At 39.9% G+C, this 24,671-nt stretch overlaps 1 protein-coding gene across 1 annotated transcript in view; it reads left to right on the top strand.

Moving 5' to 3' along the window:
* Window positions 1-24,671, top strand: part of TMEM135 (transmembrane protein 135) — a 189,801-nt gene that overhangs the window by 29,848 nt on the left and 135,282 nt on the right. Inside the window, exon 4 of the mRNA XM_065656844.1 lies at window positions 14,031-14,064. Within this exon, the coding sequence (XP_065512916.1) occupies window positions 14,031-14,064 (34 nt within the window). The remainder of the gene's footprint in view (window positions 1-14,030; window positions 14,065-24,671) is intronic.

Genomic DNA, 24,671 nt, shown 5'->3' with positions numbered 1-24,671 from the left:
CTCAGGAGCATAGGAGCAGGCAATTCCAGTGTGTCTTAAATCAAGCAAGCGGGGCAGAAGACCAGCTTGGCTGAACAGGGAACTCCTCATGGAGCTCAAGAGGGAAAGAAATGGTACAATCTCTGGAAGCAAGGAAGATTTTTGCAGGAAGATTACAGAGCTGTGCTTTGTGCGCACAGGGAGAAGACATGAAAGGCTGAAAGCTCAGTTAGAGCTGAAGCTGGCCGATGTTTTATCTGACAACAAGAGCGTCTTTTTTAAAGTATGTTAATAGCAAAAGGAGATCTGAAGAAAACATTGGACTGACTTGTTGAAGATGGTCACTTGCTGAAGAAAAAGTGGAGGCATTCAGTGCTTTTCTTGTCTCAGTCTTTAATAATACTGATAGAGCTTGGGCTACCAGGTCCCTTGGTCAGAGTACCATGACTGTGGGAACAGTGACTCTTTTTTGTGGACGCTGACACTGTCAGGGATCAGCTGAATGTTCAGGAGTCCATGGGGCCTGATGGGATTCACCCCGGGGTTCTAAAGAAGGTGGTGGATGTTATGGCAGGACCCCTCTTGATCATCTGCCAAAGGTCTCGGGAGTCTGGGGAGGTCTCTAATGACCAGAACCTGGCCAAGGTTATTCCAGTCTACTCAGGGAGCTACAGACCTGTGAGTCTAACCTCAGCTCCTGCAAAAATTATGGAAAAGATTATACTGGGTACTGTCGAAAGGTATTTAATGCAGTCATCAGGCGCAGTCAGCATGGGCTCACGAAGGGAAAGTCCTGTTTAACTAATTTGATAACATTCTATGATAAGGTCACATGCCTAGTGGGTGAAGAGGAGGCTGTCATTTAAATTGTCACTGGATTGTGAAGCAGTTCTGTGTCCTCTGTGTTACTAGAAGGAAAAGAAAAAGACACTGTGTTACTAACAAGTTGTAAGCTGTGTACTCTGTTTGTAGAAGTAGCTGAAGAGATAAATTTGCTGCATATAATGAACTGTGGAAACCATTTTATTCTTTATGCAAGAAAAATCCTCCCATACTGTGCTCTTAATTATTCCTACAATCAGTCTAGCCTTCACCTACGCCCTTACTCCTTGTGATTCTGTGTACGCACATAAGCTGTAGGTATAACCCTTATATTTCTGTGCGCCTTTTACAAATAAGTGGCCACAGTCAACACTTGACTTTTCTAACCACCTGAAAGGTGTGTTTCTATTTCATACCAGTCATCTCTTCCCAGTCGGTTGAGTGAATTGCCATTATGTGTGTCGGTTACAAAGGAAGTCTAGATACTGGCATAAGCTCTATTTCATCCACTTCAGATAGCAGAATTTTGGCAAGATGAATCCTACAGTTGTGAACAGAGCAAGAAGGATCCTTGTGGATCAGTGATTCCAGTCCCATGTATTTATAGTCAATCAGCCCAGGCTGTAAACTAATCAAGCATCTGAAAAACTGTAACCATGTCTGCAGAAGTGCTCAGCAACCAAGTTTCAGGAATTTTCAACCTGCAGGATCTGAATGTGGAAAAAAATTTGGTCCAGCTTGCTTGTGTTGCCTTGAAGTCTTGCACAAGATAGAAGAGCAGGAGAGCAGCTACAGCTTTGTAGCCGAAAATGCATTTTCTGGGATAATGCGGGCAGATAGAGTAAGAATATTGGAAGATCTCATGTAAAACATATACCTGTGATTCTGGAGATGCTGGAGAATGTGTTGCAGACACCTGAGTGGGTCTGTACAAACTGGGTTGAGCTGGATCGTGCAGGACTATTTGGTTGCTTTTGCTCAATGGTCTCCAGTTCTCTGAGTTTCAGGAGGATTTACCAGCTTAGGTGCAGCACCAGCCATGAGGTTACTGCGCAGATAAGAACACAGACATCACCGGCAGCACCCATTAAGCTCTGGATGACCCCTGTCAGTTCATGTGGGGCCAGCCTGGATGGACCATGGGCAGTGCTAAGGTCAAGCTGCAAGCTTGATAGGTCCTGGGTGACCCTGTGCAGCTAGTTCTTCCTGTGCCACTTTGTGAGTAATTGAGATTTGATTATGGTTAAAGTTTAATTTAAAAAAAAAAAACTAATCTAAGCACCACTTTTGGCAAATCTGTTTTTGAGATGTTCACTTTGTAGGCTGAAAACTAAGTAAAAGTGATTTAGTCATTGGAATATTTGTATAATTTTGTATTCTGTTATTCATCTTTAAGTTCCAAAACCCCACAAAAAACCCTAGAAAACTTGCAGTCCTGTTGAAATGCTTGCAGATAAAATTGAGACTCTGCTGAACATTCTGCAAGTCTGACTTGGATTCAAAGAGCACAGACCATGGATTAATTACTCTGTTCTGCATGCTCAGCACTAGCATCCACAAGACACTCATTTGGACTTCCTTGAATTAAGCAAACACTTAATACATCTTCTGTGTTTGAATGCTTGCGTGTAACGTGCAGCTCCCAGAGGGCGAATAATAAATATTCTGCTAGTATAGAATAAACTTCAGATGCTGCCTAGGTGAGCTGGCTGCTGTGCTGGCTGATATGGCAGTGAAAAGCTTGACATGTACCTGGCGAGAAAACACCCGTGCCTACCGTGCCTCTGGTAAATGGACTGAAAGTCTTTGAGGGAACTTTTCTGTGATATGTTCCTCAGGTCTGCTCTGCTCGTGGGATGTTGAGTTTAGTAGTACAGATGAGAGGAGCTTAAATATTTGTTTCCAGATGAGCCACACCTATAAACCCTCTGTAAATGAAGCGTCTTTCCTCTAGCCTCACTGTTCCCAAGGAATTAACATTGTCAGCTCCTGCAGCAGGAAAAGCGTGGAGGTAGAAACCTGGAACAGTAATGATTTGCTGTATTTAACCATGCAAGGGTTTGCTGTGGTGAGGATGGCAGCAATGTACTGTGGTTTAACATCTTGCTTCCCCTTCCTGCCCGTTCCCCTCTGCATCTCAGGACAGAAAATGACACGTTTTTATTTCCTTTAGTAAGTCCTGTAGATTGCAGTGTTTCTTGCAATCAGATGACCTCCACTCCAGATTGAAACTTTTTGGTAAAATAAGCGTACGCTGTTAAAACCTTCTCCTGCAGATGGTCTGTCTGAAAAGGAGGAATAACTTTAACAACATTGCATTGAAGGCAAGCATGAAACCAATCACAGGAATTTGGGCCAGTACCTGTCATCACAATCCAGACTGCTCCAGCTTTAGAGAAAGACTGAAACAATATGGACTGTCTGATAGTACATCATCGTTTTGTCTATGTGAAGGAATTTGTTTATGCTCCATCTTGCTTCATCAGTGATAAGTTTTTCCTTTTAAGCTCTTCTTCAGTGTTCGTTATTCACCCCTCATGAGCAATGGGCTGAGGAACCAGCAAAAATGTTCTCATATCAACCACTGGCATTTTGGATCTTTGATCTGAAAGTTAGAAAATAATGGGTTCAGACCGGACTTGGCAATAGCTTCTTTCTGTCTTTGGTAGGTGAAATATCTCGTTAATGTCTGTGTGTAATATCTGGCACAGTTCATCATCGAATACTGTCCTGTCAGAATTGACTTCTCAGTCAATGGGGATGTGTTGAAATAACTTTCTGTCAGACTTCTAGTGTGGCTTGTCTGCGTTTCTGGAGAAGCTTCACAGTGGCTTCTGACTCTGCTGTATCTTGGGACCCCTTGTGTTCCAGACCCTTGTGGATGTAGACATGCTCCTAACAGTGCTAATCCATCTTCTGCAAGACTAATTCATAGTTCCTAGCTGCATTTGAAGCCTGTTTTTAGTATGACTTAATATGCTGTCATTGGGGTTCTAAAGGGGGAAGAAAATGCAAATGGCACTGTGTGTTGGCAAGTCTGAGTCCACAGGCTACTCCTGTTGGAATAGCTGGTCTGCTGTTTGTGAATCTAAGGACAGTTAGAAGTTAGTGGCACCATGTGAAAAACTGCGGTAGTTTTCTGTTTGAGTTGCCTTCACTTGTCACGTTAGCTTTTTTTACACGTTGCTTCAGGTATTTTGCATACGATGTAATCCAGTCACAAATGTAATAATTAAAACATTGAGTCTAAAGGGAAAATTAGGTCTCAACACGTGAACAAAATGATAGCTACTAGTTCGACAGGCTAGAAATAAAGAGCATTGAGCTGCTTAAGTCTTTTGAAATAGATGAAAAAAATGACAATTTGAGTAGTTTATCAGAAAACTTGTATTGTGCAATGGATCATGTCGTCAGGGAACAGAATATGAATTGAGGGAAAGCAGCTATTACAAGAGGCTTCTTGTGGAGCTTCTGGAGCTGCTTCTCAGGGAGCTGCTGGGTTTGGGATGTGCAGACGAGGTGTGGGTGAAAGGCTTTCCACCTGAGCAAGGGTGGAGGAAGGGGGAGGAGAACAGCTCAAATGAATTTCCAGTGGTGTTGGGACAGCCCCAAGCTGTCTGCTAGAATTTTTTTTTTTTCTCCTTCCTGCTGCCATCCTGTCGTGGATGTAAACCGAGCTAGCAATACAACCACGATAGCCGCTCACTCACCCCATTCCCCCCCACAAGGGAGAGAATCAAAAGGGAAGGGAGAAACTTAGACTGAGATAAACTGTTTAATAAAATATCAAAATACTAATACACTGCTAGTAAACATATATATATATATATATATATATAAAAAATAGAAATAAAAGATACTCAAGGCAATTCCCCACGAACTCTGGCAGCCAGTCCCAGGAAGGGGCACCTGGTCCCCACAGCCGATCCCAAAGAGAGAAAAAAAGGAAAAAGGCAGAAAAGCCCAGAGGCCTCTGCAAAATGGCAAAAAAAAAAAAGCGCCAAACTAAACATCCTGGACCAAACCTTCCCCGGCTGCACCCCAGAGCAAGCAAGAGCGAGAGCGAGAGCAAAAGGTCCCCCATTGCTCCCCCCCTTAAATACGAAGAATGATGCTAATGGGCTGGAATACTCATTGATCAGTCTGGATGTCAGTCAAGCTCTGCCCCATCCATCCCCCCTTCCTTGATGCCTCACACCTGTGGGCAGAGTGTTCAGAGTGTCCTTGGCTCTCTGACCAGAGCAATTAAAAACATAAGCTCTGTGCTGGGGTGTTATCTCTTGTTCTCAAACTACGTCTAGATATTGACCATGCTAGCTATGAAAAAGAAAGGTATCTAGCCGCATGAAGAAAATTAACTCATTTTCAGTCAAACCAGCACACCTTCTCATCTCTAAAATATACTGAGTATACGTCGAAAGCCAGTGAATGCTGCACATCTCTGCAACTCAGATTTCCATGCTGTCTTGCTCTGTCGTGTCTTCTCTTTCCTATAAACCAGTAGTCGTTGACAGCAAAATATGTAGGAGCAGTGACCCTGTGCTGCTAAGGACCCCAGTTTTGCTCAAAACCAGGGTGTTTGCATGTGTGCCCTATGCCCGAACCTTCCAGAGCAGCCAAGCGGAACATGTATCCCAGAAGAGAACCGAGTGTTTTCTTTCTGATTGACTGAGCCGATTAAAAACAACCCTGTGTTACTGTCAGCGGTCTAAATAAATTGTTTTTTGGGGCCTTATTTAACGTTAGATAGACCTTCTATACCAAGAATGTTAGCAATTTAAAAAATTGCTGGAAATCCTTCATTTTGTTTCCTGAGGTTTGATTAATTTGTTATTTTCCTGTTATCTACTAGTCAATCCTTTTATGAAACTAATAAGCTTTTTGGAATCTGATTTTTATCTCTTCATGGAATCTTGTGAGGTTAGATCACACTTTAATTAAGAGGTTTTTTCCCCTCTGTAGGTCAGCCTTTGTTTTGACTGTTGGCTTTGTAGACAGAAAGTGGGAGAGGAGGAAGAGTGAGGGAATGTTGAAATAAAATCTGTATAAAATAGAGTATAAAACAGTTAAAAAATTAAACTATAGATGTTATCTTGTGTTGCACTAGCTGAAAACTCCGTAAGAATTATTGGTACTAATTTAACTGGAATGTATTACTGTAGATATATTTTCTTTTTGGCTTCTCTCCCTTTCCAGTTTTCGCATGCCCTTTCCTTGGCATGTGTTCAAATCATAGAACATGTTGATTTTCTTTTCTTTCCTTTTAAGAACAACAAATTCCGAATATTTGCAAGAAAAAAAAAAAACCAACATTTTACTTAGCATGTGATGTGCTCAAAGCAAGTATTACTTATTTGCAGTTTTGAGCCACTTGGATTTCCCAACCTGTAAAGTGTCCATTTCCTACTTTAAACAACCCCAAATTTTTACATAGAAAATTCCTTAAAAAAAGCGGTGGCCTGTGGGTGCTTAAACTGTATTTTTTGACATGAAGTTGTGTGCCTGAACATTACCTTTCGTGTGAGAGACTTGCTACTGGTATTTGCTAAACTCCGAGAGTAATCATTTTCTTTTTTTAAAACTTATTGCTTAGTTGCTTAGGTCTGTTTTCATAATTTTTGGCGTTATTTGGAAAGCTTATCTGCTCCTGCTGATTTGAAGTGAACTTTTGCACCAGGATTTCAGTGCTGGCCTCCAGCTGTCAGTAGGAAATTGGTGGGTGTGAGAGATTAACGATACCCTAAACATAATCTGTAGTACTTGTGTTATTACAGGGATGCAATCGCAGCTCCAGATCTGTACTTGGTTAGCTTGTGGTGTCAAGCTGCTGTAGAGCAGGAAAAAAAATCCCTCTTCATTTTGACCTTTTTTTTTGGGGGGGGGGGGGGGGGGAACCTGTGATTTGTGTGTTTGATTGAATTCTGCAGGTTCTAAAGTGGTGTGTTTTACAGTGGTGGCGGGGGAGAAGCTGGGGAGGGAAATTCTTCCTGTTTTTGCAGACCACAAATCCTGTCTGGGGAGCCATTACCAACTATTATGCCAGCTTCTTAGTTTATGGTCAGAAATTAAAGCCAAAGGTAACTCTTTTTTTCTTTCTTTCTTTAAAAAAAAAAAAAGACAAATATAACATTTTCAAATTTTACTATAACAACTCAGTGCAGCATAAGTTATGTGGTCTTTGCTTTTTTTTTTTCTTTTTACATTCCACCCGATATATAAATTAGATTCACTTGAAGGTGCTTTTATTTGTGATTTCTTGGACTTATAGAAACCAAAAAAAAAAAAAAAAAAAAAATTATTGGTTAAAATAAGGTGATAACTCCCAGAACATGCAGCAGACTCAATGAACAATAGTATTCTTATAAAATTCAAACTTGAATTTGTGGGAAACTTATACAAAATGTATTTTTTCATAAATTCATTATGTTAAAGCCACGTGTCATTCAGATCTTGTTGTATAGGTCACAAGAATAGGTAAATCTGCCTTGCTTCATTCTAGTACCTATTTATTCTCAGGTCAGGCTTGTTGGTTTGACAGCACTAAGAATTCTTGGAAAAACAAATAGCAGCAATGCAATGTGTTGGGACTGAAGTCAGAAAGCTTTTACTAAGCTAAAGCTATTCTTGCCTCAGCAGTGAGTTGGATATTTTTATTTTGTAGGGTTTTTGCCCGCCAGCTGTTTAAATTTACTATAGACATGGAGAAACATGACACATCAGTGAGGCTGTTTAATAGAGAACGTGTTCTCTTAATTGCACATATAAAGCTTTTTAATGTGTTGCTTTATCCATCTCCAGGCTCCCTCCAGCCGCCCCTGCTCCCAACCGCTGCCGTTCGGGTGACAGGAGCTGTCGCGGTGTTTGGGGACTTGCTGTATTTGTCCCCGTGCGTTCCTGGCCCCGTGCTGTGAATTTACACAGCTCACGCCTCACTGAGAGGTGCATGTTTAGCCAATTGACGTGAAGTTTGTACATAGTGGTATTCATCTTGCTGTAGTTATTTCCTGTTATTTCTGACCTGCTCACTGATTTCCCCTTTAGTTTTGAGCAAGAAAACAAATGTGATCATAAACAACCCCACAAAACTGGTAAAAAGAATGCAACTATATTAGTTCAAATATGTTGGATTAATTGCAGTGGGTGTTTAGATTTCAGGGTATCTACTTGGAAAGGTTTGTGTTTTAACTGAAACAAGGTGACAGAGAAAACAATGCTTTTAAATTTCATATTGCCAAGAAAAAGTTCTTGATGAGAAAACCACAGGGACCGGAGTGCTGCATAGTAGACATATGAGATTGACAGGGCAAGGCAAAATAAAACAAGTGGAATGAAAGGAATAAATATTCCAAAGATGGAATGAATATTGAGAGAGAAGTAGCTTTAAAATGACAGGCACCTACCTCTTTTCTGTGGCTGTTTAGAGAAATAGAAGGTGTTTGCTTTCTCTTGGAAATTTTCTTTGAGTGCTGCTGTGGTTGCAGTAATTAATTTATGGTAAAATGACCATGAGCATAAGCATATTCTAAGGATTCATCCCACTTTCAGACAAGGTTATTTTTTTTGTTGTTGTTGTTGCTTTTTTTAGCTTAGGAACAACTCTATATTTAAGGAAAACCATAAATATATTGAAGCAAAACCATAAATAAGGAGAGGGAACTGGCAGTGAGTTTTGTAGGAAAAACCATCTTGGTTGTATTTTAAAGATTGGTATTTTATACGATTTGCTATTATATGAAGCAAAAGCTCACGCTACTTGTGAAAATAGTTATTCTTTGAATTCTATAATGTGTCAAGCTAAGCAAGAAAACATTCTTTAACAAACTGTACCACAAACAGTATGTTGGCATGTGAACTTGGATGGTTGTCATTGCTTCTATTGGCATGAGAAGGATTTTAACTCATTGTGTACAGGGAACTGGACTTTGTCCTCAACCAAATAAGCTTCCCAGAATTTACATCACTTACTTGAAAATATAAATACCTTGCTCACAGGCAGATGAATTCAAAGTCTGAGAGTGGCACTTAGTGATTTCTTTAAAATCCTATTGATCAAAGCATATGAAGTCCTTAGTCTGTCTTTTCCCATATTTTCATTTTAAGTCCTTGAAGAGGAGTTCTGACAAAATCGAGACAGTTTCAGTAAAGAGCCGTGAGTATGATTAAAATCTTAGGGAACATTGTGGGAAAACTGAAGCAGCTCAGTTTGTGTTTAGGAAATGGTGTGTGGGTGACTTGGTTGGACTCTGCAGTGCGACAGTGGAGGTGGAGATGGAACCGGCTTCAGTGATCACACAGATTCTTGTCTAAAGTAGGGTAAAAATTATAAAGATAAGCAGCATTAGAATAACTTGCCTGTGGTCGTGGTGACTTCATTGGAAATACTTGAAGACAAACTTGATGTTTTAAAGAAGTGGCTAATCCATTAAAGAAAAAGTTTTAGTTAGGAGGCCAAATTATTTATCACCGCAGTATCTTGTGATTTTATAATCTTTGGAAAAAATGGTGTGTAATATAATATTTTAAAGTTGCTTTCTGCCTTTTTTTGGTAGGATATAGAATAGTTCAGATGGACCTCTGCATTTGGACCAGCTGGCCTAGGGATTTCTCCGGTCAGGCCTTGCAGCCCCTGAGGACAGAGGCTGGACAGCCCCTCTGGGTCCCTGGTCCAATGCTTGGCTCTCTTGATGGAGAAGATGCTGTTTCCTCAGGTCAAGTCAAACCCCCCCCAGCCATGCTCATGGTCCCCCCGACGGCTGATCAATGTCCATCTTGTCTTGGGGACCAAACCAGGTGCAGGGCTCCGGGTGCTGCAGTGAGTGCCAAATACAGGGGATTAATCATTTCCTTTGACCTCCTACCTACACTTCTGCTAATACAGACCAGTACACTGCGAGGCTTCCTTGCTATTTTTATCCTATAGCTTTTCATTTTTTTTTTAAAGTTATTTTTGACTCTTTCCTCCGGGCAGCGCAATAACAAAAATATGTGGCTCTGTGTTGAGGTTTTTAGGCCATAGTTTAAGAGCTATTGCTGTTAGAATTTAGTCTGAATGTTACCAAGTTGTCCAAAAATCAAATTATGTCAAGTGAAAGTTTTCTTTGAGGAAGGTATAAAAGAACAACAGGCACAGACTGAAGCACAGGAGGTTCCATCTGAATATGAGGAGAAACTTCTTTACTCTGAGGTGCCAGAGCCCTGGAACAGGCTGCCCAGAGAGGCTGTGGAGTCTCCTTCTCTGGAGACATTCAAACCCACCTGGACACATTCCTGTGTGATCTGCACTGGTGACCCTGCTTTAGCAGGTGGGTTGGACTGGATGATCTCCAGAGGTCCCTTCCAACCCCAGCCACCCTGTGATTCTGTGATCTTCTTGAAGCCTGTGGTTTGTCATAATCTAAACATTAAAAGTTGAATCCACAAGGTTGGAATTGTTCAGCCACAAATGACGTGACCTGTGTTGAATAACTGGTCTCTGAGACATTGCCTGCTTAGTCCTCCAACAGGCATACAAGAAAATTCACATGAAAGTGTGAAAAATTTAGGAGAAACAAAATTAAAAGTATGCTAAACACTACAAGTCTTTGATAATTGAACAGTAATTAAGAAATGTGCTTGCTTTCATGCATTCCCCTTCTCAGGTGAAAGATGCCAGTCTTGTTAAGACTTTTTTCAGAACAGTTTTTCTTCAGTTCTTTAATTTAATGCAACAGACTGGCAGGAGGGATCAGGACTTGCTGTTCCATCTCTTCTCCCACAGATGCAGCTCTCTTGGATGTTGACTTGTCTCCTTGTACTGGTGCAGCCTTGCTGTGCCACTCAGGAGTTGTGCTCTTCGCTTGTGTTTTTTGTCCCCCGAATTAGAGATCTCAGATGTCATTAGAAACAGAGCAGAGGGTGGGATATGCTGCCAGTTGAAAGAGATGAGAAGGGGGCAGTGGGAAGCCAAAATGAAATTATCTTGGTGCGAGCAGCTTCTGGAGGAAAATGGTATGAAGAGAAGGTGATGGAGGGGTGAAGGGCAGCCGGGATTTGTGTCTGTCCGCTTGGGCTGTCCCATAGTGACCTGGCCTGACTGTCACTGGTGTCACCTCCTGCTGATGTGGATCAACGCCGGTCTGTGGGTCCTGGGCACAAAATGTGAGGTGTTTCTTAGTACTTTTAAACTTCCTCAGAGCAGGTGGTTAGATACGGCTGAATAATTATTTTTGTTGTTTAATTATTTCCTGCTGTTGTAATACCATTTCCCAACTATATTTTCTTATTTACCAGTTGCAGTTTTAGTACAGTCCTTGGGTGGGATCAGTGACCCTTTTGCTTGGCCTACCTCTCTCTTTCTGTCCTGTTTTCCATCAGCTGTCATCGTTACAAAATAGTGCAACATTTTCTGAACTTCCACCGACTTTTTAACAGTCGAATTCAGGGTTAGGCTATGCACAGTGTTTTTTGTTTTTTTTTTTTTTTTCCCTGAAATATGGGACTATTTATTTTTAAACCAGTCACAGAATGAATTGGGGGAAAGTTCTCTATTTCTGCTTGGAGTTAGCCAGGGCTTTCCAGCAGCAGGTAGGCATGGCTTGTTGCTGCAGGCGCTTTCAGGTGATGTCAGCCGGCAGCTTGCTGTATTTTCAGCTCCAGAAGTCACTTGCTTGTGCACATTCATTGTCTGCACGTTTTCCCTCCTCCCAGCCACCTACTTCTCGCATCGATCTCGCTGCAGCTGCACTGCAGCTTCTGAGTTCTTTCGTTTCTCTTCTGTAGCCCCTTTTCCAAAAGGCACCGCAGGAGAAGCAAAAAGACCCTGCCCCTGTGACACAGAGACTGAAGGAGAGAAGCCACCAAGTAAATAATGTGCACATACAATAGTCATCTGTTTTGCGTGCACTATGTGTAATACAATAGTGAATGCACACACTGTACTCTTAAAGCTGTGTCTGTCACTCAGTGCTTGGTTACATCTCGCGGGTAAGTGTGTTACTGCAGGACGTTGCTGAAGTTCTGATGTTTTCCAGAATACTCCAAGTGTATTGAGTTACCAGGTTACCTCTCATGGGTAATTTAATTCTGTGTTTCCAAACAGCTGAGGGTTTGGATATTTATCCTAAACTTTTAATACTGTTACAAGGGTAAAAAAAATAATCCAGGAAACATGAAATATCCCATATTTTTCCCCACGAGAACAAATTAAAATAAAATTTACAGTACACAGAACTGTGGTAGCTGCCAATTTGGTAATCAGGAGGGTCAAGACACCAATATTATTTTATCATCCGAGCTAATCAGCTGAAAGACTGGGTGATTGTTTGCAGACCAGCTTGAGAGTTGAATTCATCTATTTCATGAGGTGAACTTTAACCCCTTCCTGGTCAGAAACATCACACAGTATTCTGATGCTTTATTATACTTTGTAGAGGTCTCTTTGCTTTAACGTTTACAGACCCTATTCCCTGTCGTCTTTTTGTTTCTTGTGTGCCTCATCCTCACCAAATCTTTAGATTCAGGCTTTTTTCCTTAGGTTTCTACGCTGGAGTCTTATTTCTAATACCCGGCACAGAGTGATACTAGGTGGGGAAGAAACACAAAGAGCAGATTCATAACTCTGCTTTTAAAACAAACAAAACGTAAAAACAAACAAACTGATTCTAAAGTTTTGAACTTAAGCCAAATTTAAATCTTACCTGTGAATAGAGAGCAACGTGTGGAACTCAGGATGGTTCACCGTTGCTTCCTGGAAATGCAAGGTGATGTGAAAGCACTAAAGATTTAAATGGAATATGTCCCTGTAACTTTGATATCTGCTCTGAGAAATCTTGATCTGGATGCGTAACTTCACGAAGTTATAAACACCTAAATATGGGATCAGAAAATACTGAAACTTTTTTTTTTTCCCAGATGATTGAAGCCCGAGAACTATGCAATAGGAATTTATCTGTTTCCAGCTACCTGTGATTTTATTTTGTTTTATTTGCTGCTTCAACTAGTGTGATAGCAAGATATGTTCAGTTAACATCTTGTTCTCTTAAGCACTCCATGAATGCTTGAAAATCTAAAGTCTCATGAGAAAATGGAACATACAAGCCTGGGCTTGGACCTTCTGTTATTCATGTAGTAGCAATATAAAAAAATCCGGACTGATGTGAAGACAAAGATGAGATCAGGTTATAATCTCAGTTCCATAATGAGAAACTTTATCGGGTAAACGTGTGGTGCATTCTGTGTTATTTTAAAGTTTTGTGTGTAACAGCAGTGGCGAAATACGAAAAATCCTGAATTCTACAAGGCTGAGAGTAAAATCAAAAAGTTAGGAACAGCATTCTGGTAAGAAGTACTGAAACGAAGTTTTCTAGACTTTGGCCATTGTCTCTCAGCTCATCTTTGAAGAAGATGAGGAAGGAATGAGGGCAAAGCAAATCCACAGGGAGTTTTCCACTTTCTCAATGCTGATGGCGACTTGTGAATTACATGCAGAAAATAACTATTTGTTTTTCATCTGGATCTGACAGTGACGACTAATACAGTCTGTTGCTGGAGCAGCTCATGTCTGCATGGTCAGGAGTTCAGCTTTGGTCTTGTGTAGAAGTGTAAGAACGTGAGCTTGAATTTGTGCTTTTCCTCTCTAAATAGCAGCGTCAACTATGGGCTTGAGGCATAGAGACAGATCTGAAAATACAAGGGAGAAAAAAAGAAAAAAAAATTAGGTAAAGGTTAGAAGATAAAATGGTGGCAGCGGTGCCAGGGCTCTGTCGGTGTTGTGACTCAACTGGAAAAGGCAGGGCCAGGATTTCTGCATCAGCGATCTCAGTAGTAAACACTTTTTGTGACAATGTAAGCAGAAGCATTTTTTTCTGTAAATTCACAATTTAACTTAGGCTTTGGCTGTGGTTTGCGTGCTTACGTTAGCAGCTCGTGTGTAAGCTTTGATTTTGTGAGAAGTGCTGTGTAACTCAAGGTGCTTTGCCCGTTCATGAAGGCTGCAGGACGCGTGCTGAAGTGAGTTGCTACACATAACTTGGTTCATGTAATTCCTTACCAGTTTGGATACTCTGCTATCAAGGTGCTATTTTTGGTTTCATACTTATTTTTCTGTAGAGTGATAATGATTAATCCTCCATCAATAATCTGTTTTTCAAACTCCCTTCTTTTAACAAAATCTTGTTAATGCTTAAAGTGTTTTTCTTCACTGTGCAAAAAATGTTTAATTCATTCACTAATTTTATCATTTCTATTTATAGGAGAGGTCTCCTCACAATTTACATGGCCAATCAAGTAAGTAGTTGTTTATTTCAAGAATAAAAATATGTAAGATCCAGGGGAAATGTATCTTGTTTAAAATTGATGCTGAGATTCATTACCTTTTTAATGCTTCCAGGATTATTTCATTAAGAATTGTGTTATCAGGTAAATAAAATTATTAGCAGCAAATTGTGAGTATAGATCTTTTAGAAGTAGTTGTAAAGCAGAGGCTGAAATGTATTTCCTTGTGCTATGCTCAAAATTTCTTGTGTCATAGCCCCAGGGAAATGGGTAGCTTTATATCATAGTAGAATGGCATCTGGTACTTCTAATGCTCATTATTTTGCAGATGAGTAATTCAACACAATATATTTTAGTTTTGTGATTACTTGTTTCTCAAACTGATATCAAATACTGCACATGCAAACATTTTTACCATGGGGTTGTATAGATGAAAATCTCAAAATCTCGAATACGTAACAGTAGTGAATTTACCTAAATGATGCTTTGTGCATTAACTTTTTCTAAGTACGTAATACTTCTGTTACATGATTGTGCTCCTTTAGAACCGATTTTATTATGCTAAAAGAATTACCTGAGGTTTTTATAAAGTTTGAGTTGTGTAGAGTCATGGAAACTACAAAATATAGGAAACAACCAGAGTTGTGTTCCAGATGATTGTAACAGTTTGCTGCGGCCTCGGTAGAGTCGTGCAAGCACAGAACTCTTTGATGAAAAGTTTCTTGAGTAAAAGTGATGAGACAAAAGCAATGTGTTGCAGCATAGACTGGGTGATAAAATTGATACCTCCTCTTCCATCTTTATAAAGTCATTGATGGTGACTCTTGTAATCCTGAAGATTTTGGGAGGGGGGCTTTCAGAAGGAGGTGTCATCATATGGTTGCTAGCAGGTAAGTATCCTGGAGACTCACTGCATGCATTTGCCAAACCCGTTATAGATTTATCTCTTGAATTCTGGTGTTTAACAATTTATTTTAGGCAGAAATTGTTTCTTGGGTTATTCTGTATTCATACATTGCCTGTCATTACAGGCAGACTCACTAGTGGATCGTACAGACTTCAGAAGAGAACAAATTAGTTCTTGCCATTTTATTACTCTCAAGTACCATTTTAACTTTTATAGCTGCTTGACTTGGGTGGCTCATACAGAATCCTTTACGATTTCTTTTCTTTTTTCAAGTTTTTTTCATAATTTGAAAAGATGGCAAATCCCTTTCTTGAAATTTAATTAATTAAATGTTCAGACCCTCAAGAACACGTGGGAACAAAGTTGGATTCCTACAAGGATATGTTAACTTTGAAAAGTTTGAAGTTTTCCTTGAATTCAGAAGAGCAACTGCGTAGAAACTCCTTGTTCAGGGAACACAGGTTATAAAAATGGTGATAACGAGTTAAGCACGTCATTGTTCATTTGAGATGGGCTTTTCAAGAGAAGGGTCAAATAGGTGAGCTCAAATAGCATCACCTCTGAGCGTCCTGGTTCTGAGGAAGCTGTGGTACCAAACAGTTCACATCGCGTTGGACGGTGCTACCAGCGAAAAGCCAACTGATGCGGTTACGTTTTATTGAAGCCATTCGACGCAGTGGACGTTCTCTTCAGCATAATGGTTTATTTTGGTCACACATGTATGGTGAACTCGGGGCTCCCAGAATTTGCTTCGTAAACTGTCCTTGATCATGACATACTTACTAGAATCTCTGTAAATGTTTCCCTGTTTGTGTTGCTTGTCTTTGTAGAGCTTTATATGCTTTGATAAGATTCACTTATAAGTCTACTAAGCCTTTAGAACGTGTATGTCATCTTTAGATTGCCTCATTCTGAAAGCTGCCAAATTTTAATCGTTAGTGATGGCAGCTAGATGGTGAAATTACACTGCGTTTCTTGGTTCTGTAGAACTAGCGTCAGGACCTATTAAGATATTCGTTGAACTAAATATATTCCTTTGCTTTGTTTCATGTTTTGCTAAACAACGTTTTGGAGCCTGAGGAATAATAATTGAGGCTTTTTGGGTGATTCTTCAGGCGTGTGTTGCCCAGTCAGACAGGAGGTAATTGTAATTAGGTTTGTTGGTTGTTATAAGCAGTTATTGCGACTGTTGCTGCGGTGAATCTTTATAGCCATGTTAATGATATTTAAATCAGAAAATACCATTTCTGTTGTCCTGTTCGCAATGTGTGACAATTTGTCCTCAGAGATGAATTCATTTAGTGAAAAGGGGAAAAGTGTGTTAAAATCTTTTTGCGTGGCTGCTGTTTCTCAGTTCATTGAGTGAAATGCAACATGAAAGGCAGTGGGTATAAAGACTTGGGTGCTAAAGGTGACATTTTTATTGCTTTCTAATCTGGAGCTACTAGAAACATATGAATAAATGTCCTGGATAATTTTAAGCCAGTCAGTGATTATAGATTTATGGGAGCTTGATCTCCCCAGTTGCATTTCCTTGCTGCTTATACAATAGAATGACAGAGGAAAAATAAGTTGTTTAGGTTATATATGTTCTATGGAAAAAATTGATTAAAAATGCTTTTGTAGACTAGCTTTCTGTTAAATTGAAGCTGTACAGCAATGCACTTCAGGGCTTGGATTTTACTTTTTTTTCGGTTTTTTTTTTTTTTTAAGATAAGAACTAGAAATAAGTGTAGAAGTGAAGGATCTTTAGTTTTAATTTTGATATGCGGAGTCTAAAATCAACTTCTGAGCTTCTGACTGGAAGTCACTCAAAGTTTTTAGAAGTAAATTAATACACCTGAGCCTGAACATTGTTGAACATGTGGGTTTGGAAATTTTTAACTCGTTACAGTCTGAGACCTGACGTTTCTGTAATTCCCCGGAGCAGAGTAGCAGTAGTCGGTGCTGTGAACCACACAGAACCATGGAGCCTTTCAAGTTCTATTTTGGATTGCACAAGTTAAAGTCAAGAAATTTCTAGGATCGTAAGAGAAGCGTTCATAGTGAACATATAAGATAATCCTTCATGGATAACATAAGATCAAAAGGAACCCCAGGATTCCAACAAAAGGTGGAAAGTGAAATGTAATCTCTTCAGTTATTTTTATCTGGAAAAGTAGATGATATTAATGACTGCCCATGAGTAAGATGTACAGCTCTTATGTTTCAAACCAGTTGTGGCATACTTCATTGTGAACAGCTCTGCAGTGAGTTGTTGCTTTTAAGCTGAAGAAACCATATCTTTGGATTAGGATTTTTTTTTGGTGTGTGTTGCAAGCAAAACAAACAAAGGCTGCCTTCAGTATGCAAGATAGGAAGAGACTGATCTGGACTAGGGCAATTTGATATTAAAACAGATATAAAAACAGAAACAAAAATTTAGAATAATTGATATGTTGTCATTGAAATGCTGCACCAAAGAGGGAGTTATCCTAGCTTATGCTTAAATACAAAACGTGTTTTTTTTTTCCTTTATCAGAAAAAAAACAAAAGGAAGTTTCTGTACATGCTGTGTTTGAAATTCAAACTGTTGATCGCCGTATCAAAGGTTTTCTTCGTTTTGTGCTATGACTTCTACTGTATTGTGTTGTACTTACGGATTTGGAAACGTTAATATTAACCGGTTGCTCTGGAGGGTCACGGATTAAACGATGTAAAGCTCAAGCATAAGATAAGGGCAGGATGGTGCTGTTGATTACTCCTTCTTCAGGGCACTGGGAGGAAGAGGTGTCAGAATCTGGCTCAGCCATAGAGACAGCATTGAGTGGAAAGATATACATTTGAAAAATAAGACAAGAAAGATTGGAAGAAAAGCAATCACAAGCTAAAGATGAGAAGTGGAAATTTATTGTGGCAAGAGACATGAAGGGACTGGAGATGGGCTGGTGTGATGGGAATTGGTTTGTGGGACTGTTAGAGGTATAACACATATATATATAAGAGGTATATATATATATAAAAAAGATATATATATAAAAGAGGTATATATGTGTATATATATATAAAAGAGGTATAACACTTATATATATATAAGAAACATGAGAAAACGTGGAGTCTGTTCCAGTTAAAGCAGTGAGCAGATGGTAAAGAAAATGATAGGTTTGAGGGGAAAGGAAAGGATGAATTTCATTGCAATTAATATGAAGAGAAATTTAGCAAGAGCCCAGAAAGAGAGACAGAGGATGTTACTGAAGTCCTGGGTATGGGAGTTGGAGAAATCATTGTCAGCAATTGCATCTGGATGAATTTTACATGGAAATATGGATATCCTGTGTTTTATTTATTACTGTACTGATGTTAGGTCATTGGTGCATCTGCCATTTATGAAGTACTATACGTAGGTCCTCATACACAGAGGAAGAGATACTGTTTTAAAGTAAAAAATACATCGCCATCCTTGTCATCCCAGCATGAAAGCAAAGTGTGGGAGGGAGGGCGCATCTTCCCAGCTGCAGTGCGACGTGGTGATTGTACCTTAAAAATGAGTGATAATGAAGAGAAATGCTGAGAGGACAATCAGGAGCATAAGGAGAGGGCGATAAGGGAACACCTTCAAAATTTGGTACGTCCAAACTTGCGATGTTTTTTGGAAAACCCCTGAGAGCTGCTGTGTCCGAGTTCACTGTAACAGCTCATGATGGAGCTGAGAACCTGCTGCCCTCATCGCTGTTCCTTTCGGACATACCAACTCCTTCCCTTTCTTCTCTCTGTTATTTCAGAAATACTTTTTTATTTATGTTTCAAGTCCAGTTAAGAAATGGTTAAAGCTACTAAAAATACTGTTTATATTAAACAAACACCCAAGCAAACAGATTGATCAAAGGCATTCCAGTGGTGATGCTCTGCTTCTGCATATGGTAGTGCACGAGTAATATAGCTGAGCACTAAGGTTCTTCCAGTTTTAAAGTAGCCCAAGCAGTTTCACAGTTGAATTGCTTTTCATTTGCACAAATGGACTAAATCAGGGTTCATTTTGACTGAAACTTTGTTTATTCCAGCCGGTTGATGTGGTCGCTGCATGTAAGCTGTGCTCTTAAAACTTGAAACGTTTGGTCCAGGAGCATGTAAAAATGCTGGAGCACAGACTTCAAAAAGAAATCCTGCAGGATCTAATGGAGAAATGAGTATCCAGTGCTCTTCGGTTAGCTTAACTCCGGATATGTATATGTTTTTTTACAGGATGAAAGTCATAATGATTCAAAAATATCACTAAATCTTTCTGCTTTGTAATATTTTAAGAAAATCAGAGCCATTAGCCTAATTTAAGATATACAGCACACATAGGCGGTGAAGAAGATACCAAGCTTGACAGCGACATGACACAATATAAAACATGGTTCAAAGGTTTGAGGCCAAGGGCCCCAATATCACTTTCCATATGCACTGAATTTGTTGTTTCATGCTTTATGGGTGTGATACATGGAGGGATGAAAGAAAGAAGAGTGGGACTTGCTATGGCGAGAGAAGCAGCAACAACAGAAATCAGCTTTTAAGCCGTCCTTTTGCTGATCCCGTATTTCTGAAGTTTTTGCTAGAGGCAAACTGGTTCTATTGTAAAAGAAGGTACTTGCACACAAGAAGTGCTCTGATTCGGAACATTCCTGAGTGATTTTTCTCACCAGCTTATCAAGGGCTTTCTGTACAAAATTGCCAATGTGTCTGAGTTGTTATGGGTGTTTGAAGAAATACCTTGTGCTGGTTGCAATTAAATGTGGGAGGATACTCTGAATAATACAGGTTGAAGGTTTTTTTGTTTTTTTTTTTTTTTTTTGAGTAATGTGCTGTTTGGCTATAAAATGATGTTTCTGTCATTTGCATAACTTGCAACTCTGAGAAATTTTCACCTAGTGTTATTATAAAACATTATGTACCAATTCAGGAATATCCTTTAAACTAAAGTTCATGATTGTTACTTCAGTGATAATTCTGTGAAATAATAGGTACTTAAAATGTCCCATTTGTTTTGGCAAACCCTTATATTTGGTTACACAGTTTATTTATCGTAACACAAGAAAATGTTTTCTGTTTAAACTTAACTAAACTGACATCTTATAAACCAGGCACCGATTGACTCATTTACTTCTCCATACGGAACAATTCAGTTTTAGTCAAAAGATGGAGACAATCCAGAATGAAGAAGAGCAGATGGATTTACTTTCACCCAATACATATTTTAAAGTTTTTAGAAATGCTGGGTTCCAGTAAAATGGATTTGACCACTCCTCCCTTTTCTTTTTCGAGAATTAAAATTTTGTTGTGTGCTTTCATGTGATTCTTAGCATTAGCACTACACAAGGACTGCTGGGAGGAGGGAGCTTACCTGTCCCGTTAGCGTATTAGCTGAGATAGCAATACCTGGAGTTTTTTTTAGTTTTCTAACATTTCACAAGTAATCTCTGTAACTGAAAGCGCGTCAAGTAAAGGGCTGAGACACTTGTCTCCCAGGATGCTGGTGTCCTCCTGCCACCATCTCGTCCTTGCTTTGTCACTGTTGCCCGTGCCCCTTTTCCGCAGTGACAGTGGCTTTGGTGACAGTGGCAGCTGGCAGGGACATGGTGTGAGTTTATTCTCTAGTGGTGTGCAGGGTGGATACCCCTTTCATCTCTTACGTTGTCACCTTTTGAGTCGATAGTGGGTCAGCTGAAGTAAAACCATTGCTTAGTTCCATGTTGCAGGCAAAAAATCTTGAGTACCAGGCTAGCATCGTCGTTAGAACAGTAAGTCGTCTTACTTTTTCCTTTTTATAAGTTATTGTTAGAACAGTACAAGTACTTTGATACTTGGTTTAGATTGGATATTAGGAAAAAATTCTTCCTGGAAAGGGTTGTCAGGCATTGGGACAGGCTGCCCAGGGAAGCGGTGGAGTCACCATCCCTGGAGGGGTTTAAAAGACACGTAGATGAGGTTCTTAGGGACATGGTTTAGTGGTGGACTTGGCAGTGTTGGGTTTACATTTGGACTTAATGATCTTCAGGATCTTTTGCAACCTAAATGATTCTATGATATTTTGCTTCTGACCTCCTGGTTAACTTGGAGGAAAATATTCCTGTTTGAAAGCTCCCAAGGAAGCTCTTGGGTTTTCCTCATTGGGAACCACAATGAGCTGGAACTTGGGATCGTAAAGTAATTCCTGCCTCGTGGAAGAAAAAGCCTGATGTTGGGACAGTGTTCCGAAGTGAAATATTGATCTCCCTAGGGAAGTATCTGTCTTCACAGCCTGGCTAAGGGGTGAGCAAATAGGACAGAATTTGGTACTGTCTAGAAAGAAGTCTGAAGGACTCGCGGACGGCAACGTTTCTGCTGTCACATGGACAAACTGCCTCAGGTGATGACTTGTCATGGGCTGTAGTTGATAATTTTTGAACTTCTGTCACAAGTTAAGCCTTTAATTTTAGCACTAACAAGAGGTAAGTCTTCTCTGGTATCTGCTCAGCTGAGAGTCCTGAATCCCCACTTCTAATAGTGGCATTTTTGCTACTGTTTTGGCCCACATTGTAACCTGAGATTTTGTGAAGGTTTGTTTGTTTCTGCTTCTGTCAAGTCATGAGATGTTCCTTGAAGAGTCCTGCCTTTTATTGTGGAATGGTATTTTTCTGCTGTTTCGTTGTCTGGACTTAGGAGAGCCTGTTCCTTAGCTTCTGCTTCTTTACTGCCTGGATCTTAGTGGAAAAATGAGGTAGAAAACAACTCGCATCTTTTCCATTTCACAGAAGACATGCTCAGATGGAGCTCGTCCAACATTTATTCTATGGTCTTCACATCAGTTGCTGCGTCTCATGGTTTAGAGCCAGGCAGGGTCAACCCCTCGTCCTCCGAGTGACACTGGGGGTACGGCCAGTGTCACAGCTCGGGCAGTCAGGGTTCACAAATGCACTTTTTGACAATGACAGAGGACGTGATTGTAATCTGGTTTACCAAACCCGAGAAGGAGAAGCAAGATTCATGGATTTTTATCCTTTAGATTTTAAAGAGCAAATCTCAAAGAAGAAGGCTAATCACACCTTAGTTTAGACGTGAAGACAATGTGCTTGAGAGAGAAATGTGGTGTTTGTTTTTGATTTTTTTTAATATAATGACAACAGGCTATCTTTAATACTCTATAGTGAAATGGAAATGGAGTATAACATTCTCAGGTACTCATGGCACTTAGATTATTTTGCAAAACAAAGTCTCAAAATACGCATTTGTCTTTCAGAAACATCTCAAAGGAAGGAAAGAATCATAATGAAACAAGGCGGCTTACAGATTGAAAGATCTGCATAACTAGAATATACTTGTTGCTCATTCTGGTCTCTTTAATTTGGTTTGCACTCTGACAGACAGAATCAATAATTGAGAACTATGTTTTATTAATTTTAAGCTCTTCTGATGCTTCTTGTTTACTCTAATAATTAGATATGTGTATGCAGAAATAATAATAAAAAAACCCTTTCAGCTTGGAAATAATTAAAACTAAACCCAGTTTTGAATAAGAATGTGGAAAAGAAAGCTCATTTTCTCTTCTCGGAAGACTTGTAAGTGTAGTTAACCTTCTCATACTTCTGCTTTTGTCTCGTTCTTGCAGCATCCCCAGGGTGCAGAGCAGTTCAAGAACAGATGCTTTAATGCCATGTGCCGGTCGTGTACTGGAGCGGTAAAGCAGAGGAGGGGTAAATGTAGTAGCAGCAAAAAGCTAGAATGGTTTCTGTCAAGATGTTAATAAAGTTAATGTAGACTACTTCAAAAGAGGCAAGTTTTTCTGAGTAGTTTGGAGGATATGGAAGTTATTCAGAAGAAGTGGGTGGATTTTAATGCCTGCTGGTGATGTTCAGATCTATTCCACGGGCACCTAAGCAGAAAAAAAGAAATTACCATTTCACAGACGTCATTGAGTTTATTGTGGTGACTGTGCAGGGAAGTGTATTGTGTGATCAACATTTCCAAACTCCTTGCTTAGAAATTAAATGCAGATGTTTTCAAATAATCAAAGACTTGGGCATATTTTATTCCAGTCGATAAACGCTCAAGATACTTTCCAAAAATTTTATTTTGGAATTCAGAATTAGATGCCATAAGTGGGTAAGCTATATACTTTACACATATCATGTTCTGTGGGATAGGCAGTTTGGCAACAGAAACAGGCAATATTGAAATAAATTGCTACTTTTAAATATAAACGTTACATAAAACTCTTATGAGGAGGGAAAGAAGCTGAAGTCTTACTTTCTTTTGAATAGAGCATAATGTAGACTAATTTGATTAACAGAATACTTCACATAATCAAATTATGGATAATTCACGGCACTCTCTGATGATTTTAAAAAGCCAAAACTTGAAGTCATTGTCACTACCCCCACCCTGAATCTTTAAAAGGCAGGTTTTAAAATTAGGAGTCATGTGAACTTAAACATTGCTAATGTCTTCACTTTTAAGTAATACAGTAATAAAGTTAGATCCTGGCAGCTGGTGTTCTTGTGGATTGACATGGCTAATTGGCTTTGGCATCTTTGCCTCAGGAAACCTCATCCATCACTTCAGAGCAGGACATTTGGCAAGAGTCAGAGAAGACATTTAATACTTTGTCTCTGACTTTCTATGCAAAGCTGCTTTGCATTTTTGAACTTTCCAGTGAATCTCGTTAGAAGCTTAATGTAATATCTATCTTTAATGCTCCTTTAACATGATCTTTTCCAGTGAATAACTACCAGTTTGGCTTTCTAGAATTAGCGAAAATGTCAATATTGCAAATCAGTTTTGAAATTTACCTCTCAGATAAAGCGTAGAGGTTATGCAGAATTTCATATCAGAAATATGCTAAGTGCTAAAGAAAGCTGGTTGACTTTTCTAGGTAACTCTTTGCTAGTTAGTATTAATTTAATTAGTTATAAGTTAGTTATGAGTTAATAATAATTGAAATTAACGTAATGCTGAACTTCGGGTTCCGAAGAGCTCTCTTGGGCACCCATCTGTAGTGTGCACAGCATTGCTGATTATGGGAATTGCTGTGGGCAGTGATTTGATAGATCAAAATGATGGGTCAGGAGAGAGTTCACAGAATCACAGGATACATCACAGAATGGTTGGGGTTGGAAGGGACCTCTGGAGATTATCCAGTCCAACCCACCTGCTAAAGCAGGGTCACCAGAGCAGATCACACAGGAATGTGTCCAGGTGGGTTTGAATGTCTCCAGAGAAGGAGACTCCACAACCTCTCTGGGCAGCCTGTTCCAGGGCTCTGGCCCCTCAAAGGAAAGAAGTTTCTCCTCATGTTCAGATGGAACCTCCTGTGCTTCAGTCTGTGCCCGTTGCCCCTCATCCTATCGTTGGGCACCACTGAAAGGAGTCTGGTCCATCCTCTTGACACCCACCCTGGAGATATTTATAAACATTGATGAGATCCCCTCTCAGCTTCTCTTCTCCAGGCTGAACAGCCCCAGCTCTCTCAGTCTCTCCTCATAAGAAAGATGCTCCAGACTCCTCATCATCTTCATAGCCCACCACTGGACTCCCTCCAGTAATTCCTTGTCCTTCTTAAACTGGGGAGCCCAGAACTGGACCCAGTACTGCAGATGCGGCCTCACCAGGGCAGAGTAGAGGGGGAAGAACAACCTCCCCGGACCTGCTGGTCACACTTTTCCTAATGCACCCCAGGTACCGTTGGCCTTCTTGGCCACAAGGGCACATTGTTGAC

This window comes from Caloenas nicobarica, chromosome 1 (assembly GCF_036013445.1).
Source record: "Caloenas nicobarica isolate bCalNic1 chromosome 1, bCalNic1.hap1, whole genome shotgun sequence".
NCBI lineage: Eukaryota > Metazoa > Chordata > Aves > Columbiformes > Columbidae > Caloenas > Caloenas nicobarica.
Note: the sequence above shows the minus strand (reverse complement) of the source record. Positions and strands in the feature narration are given on the sequence as shown.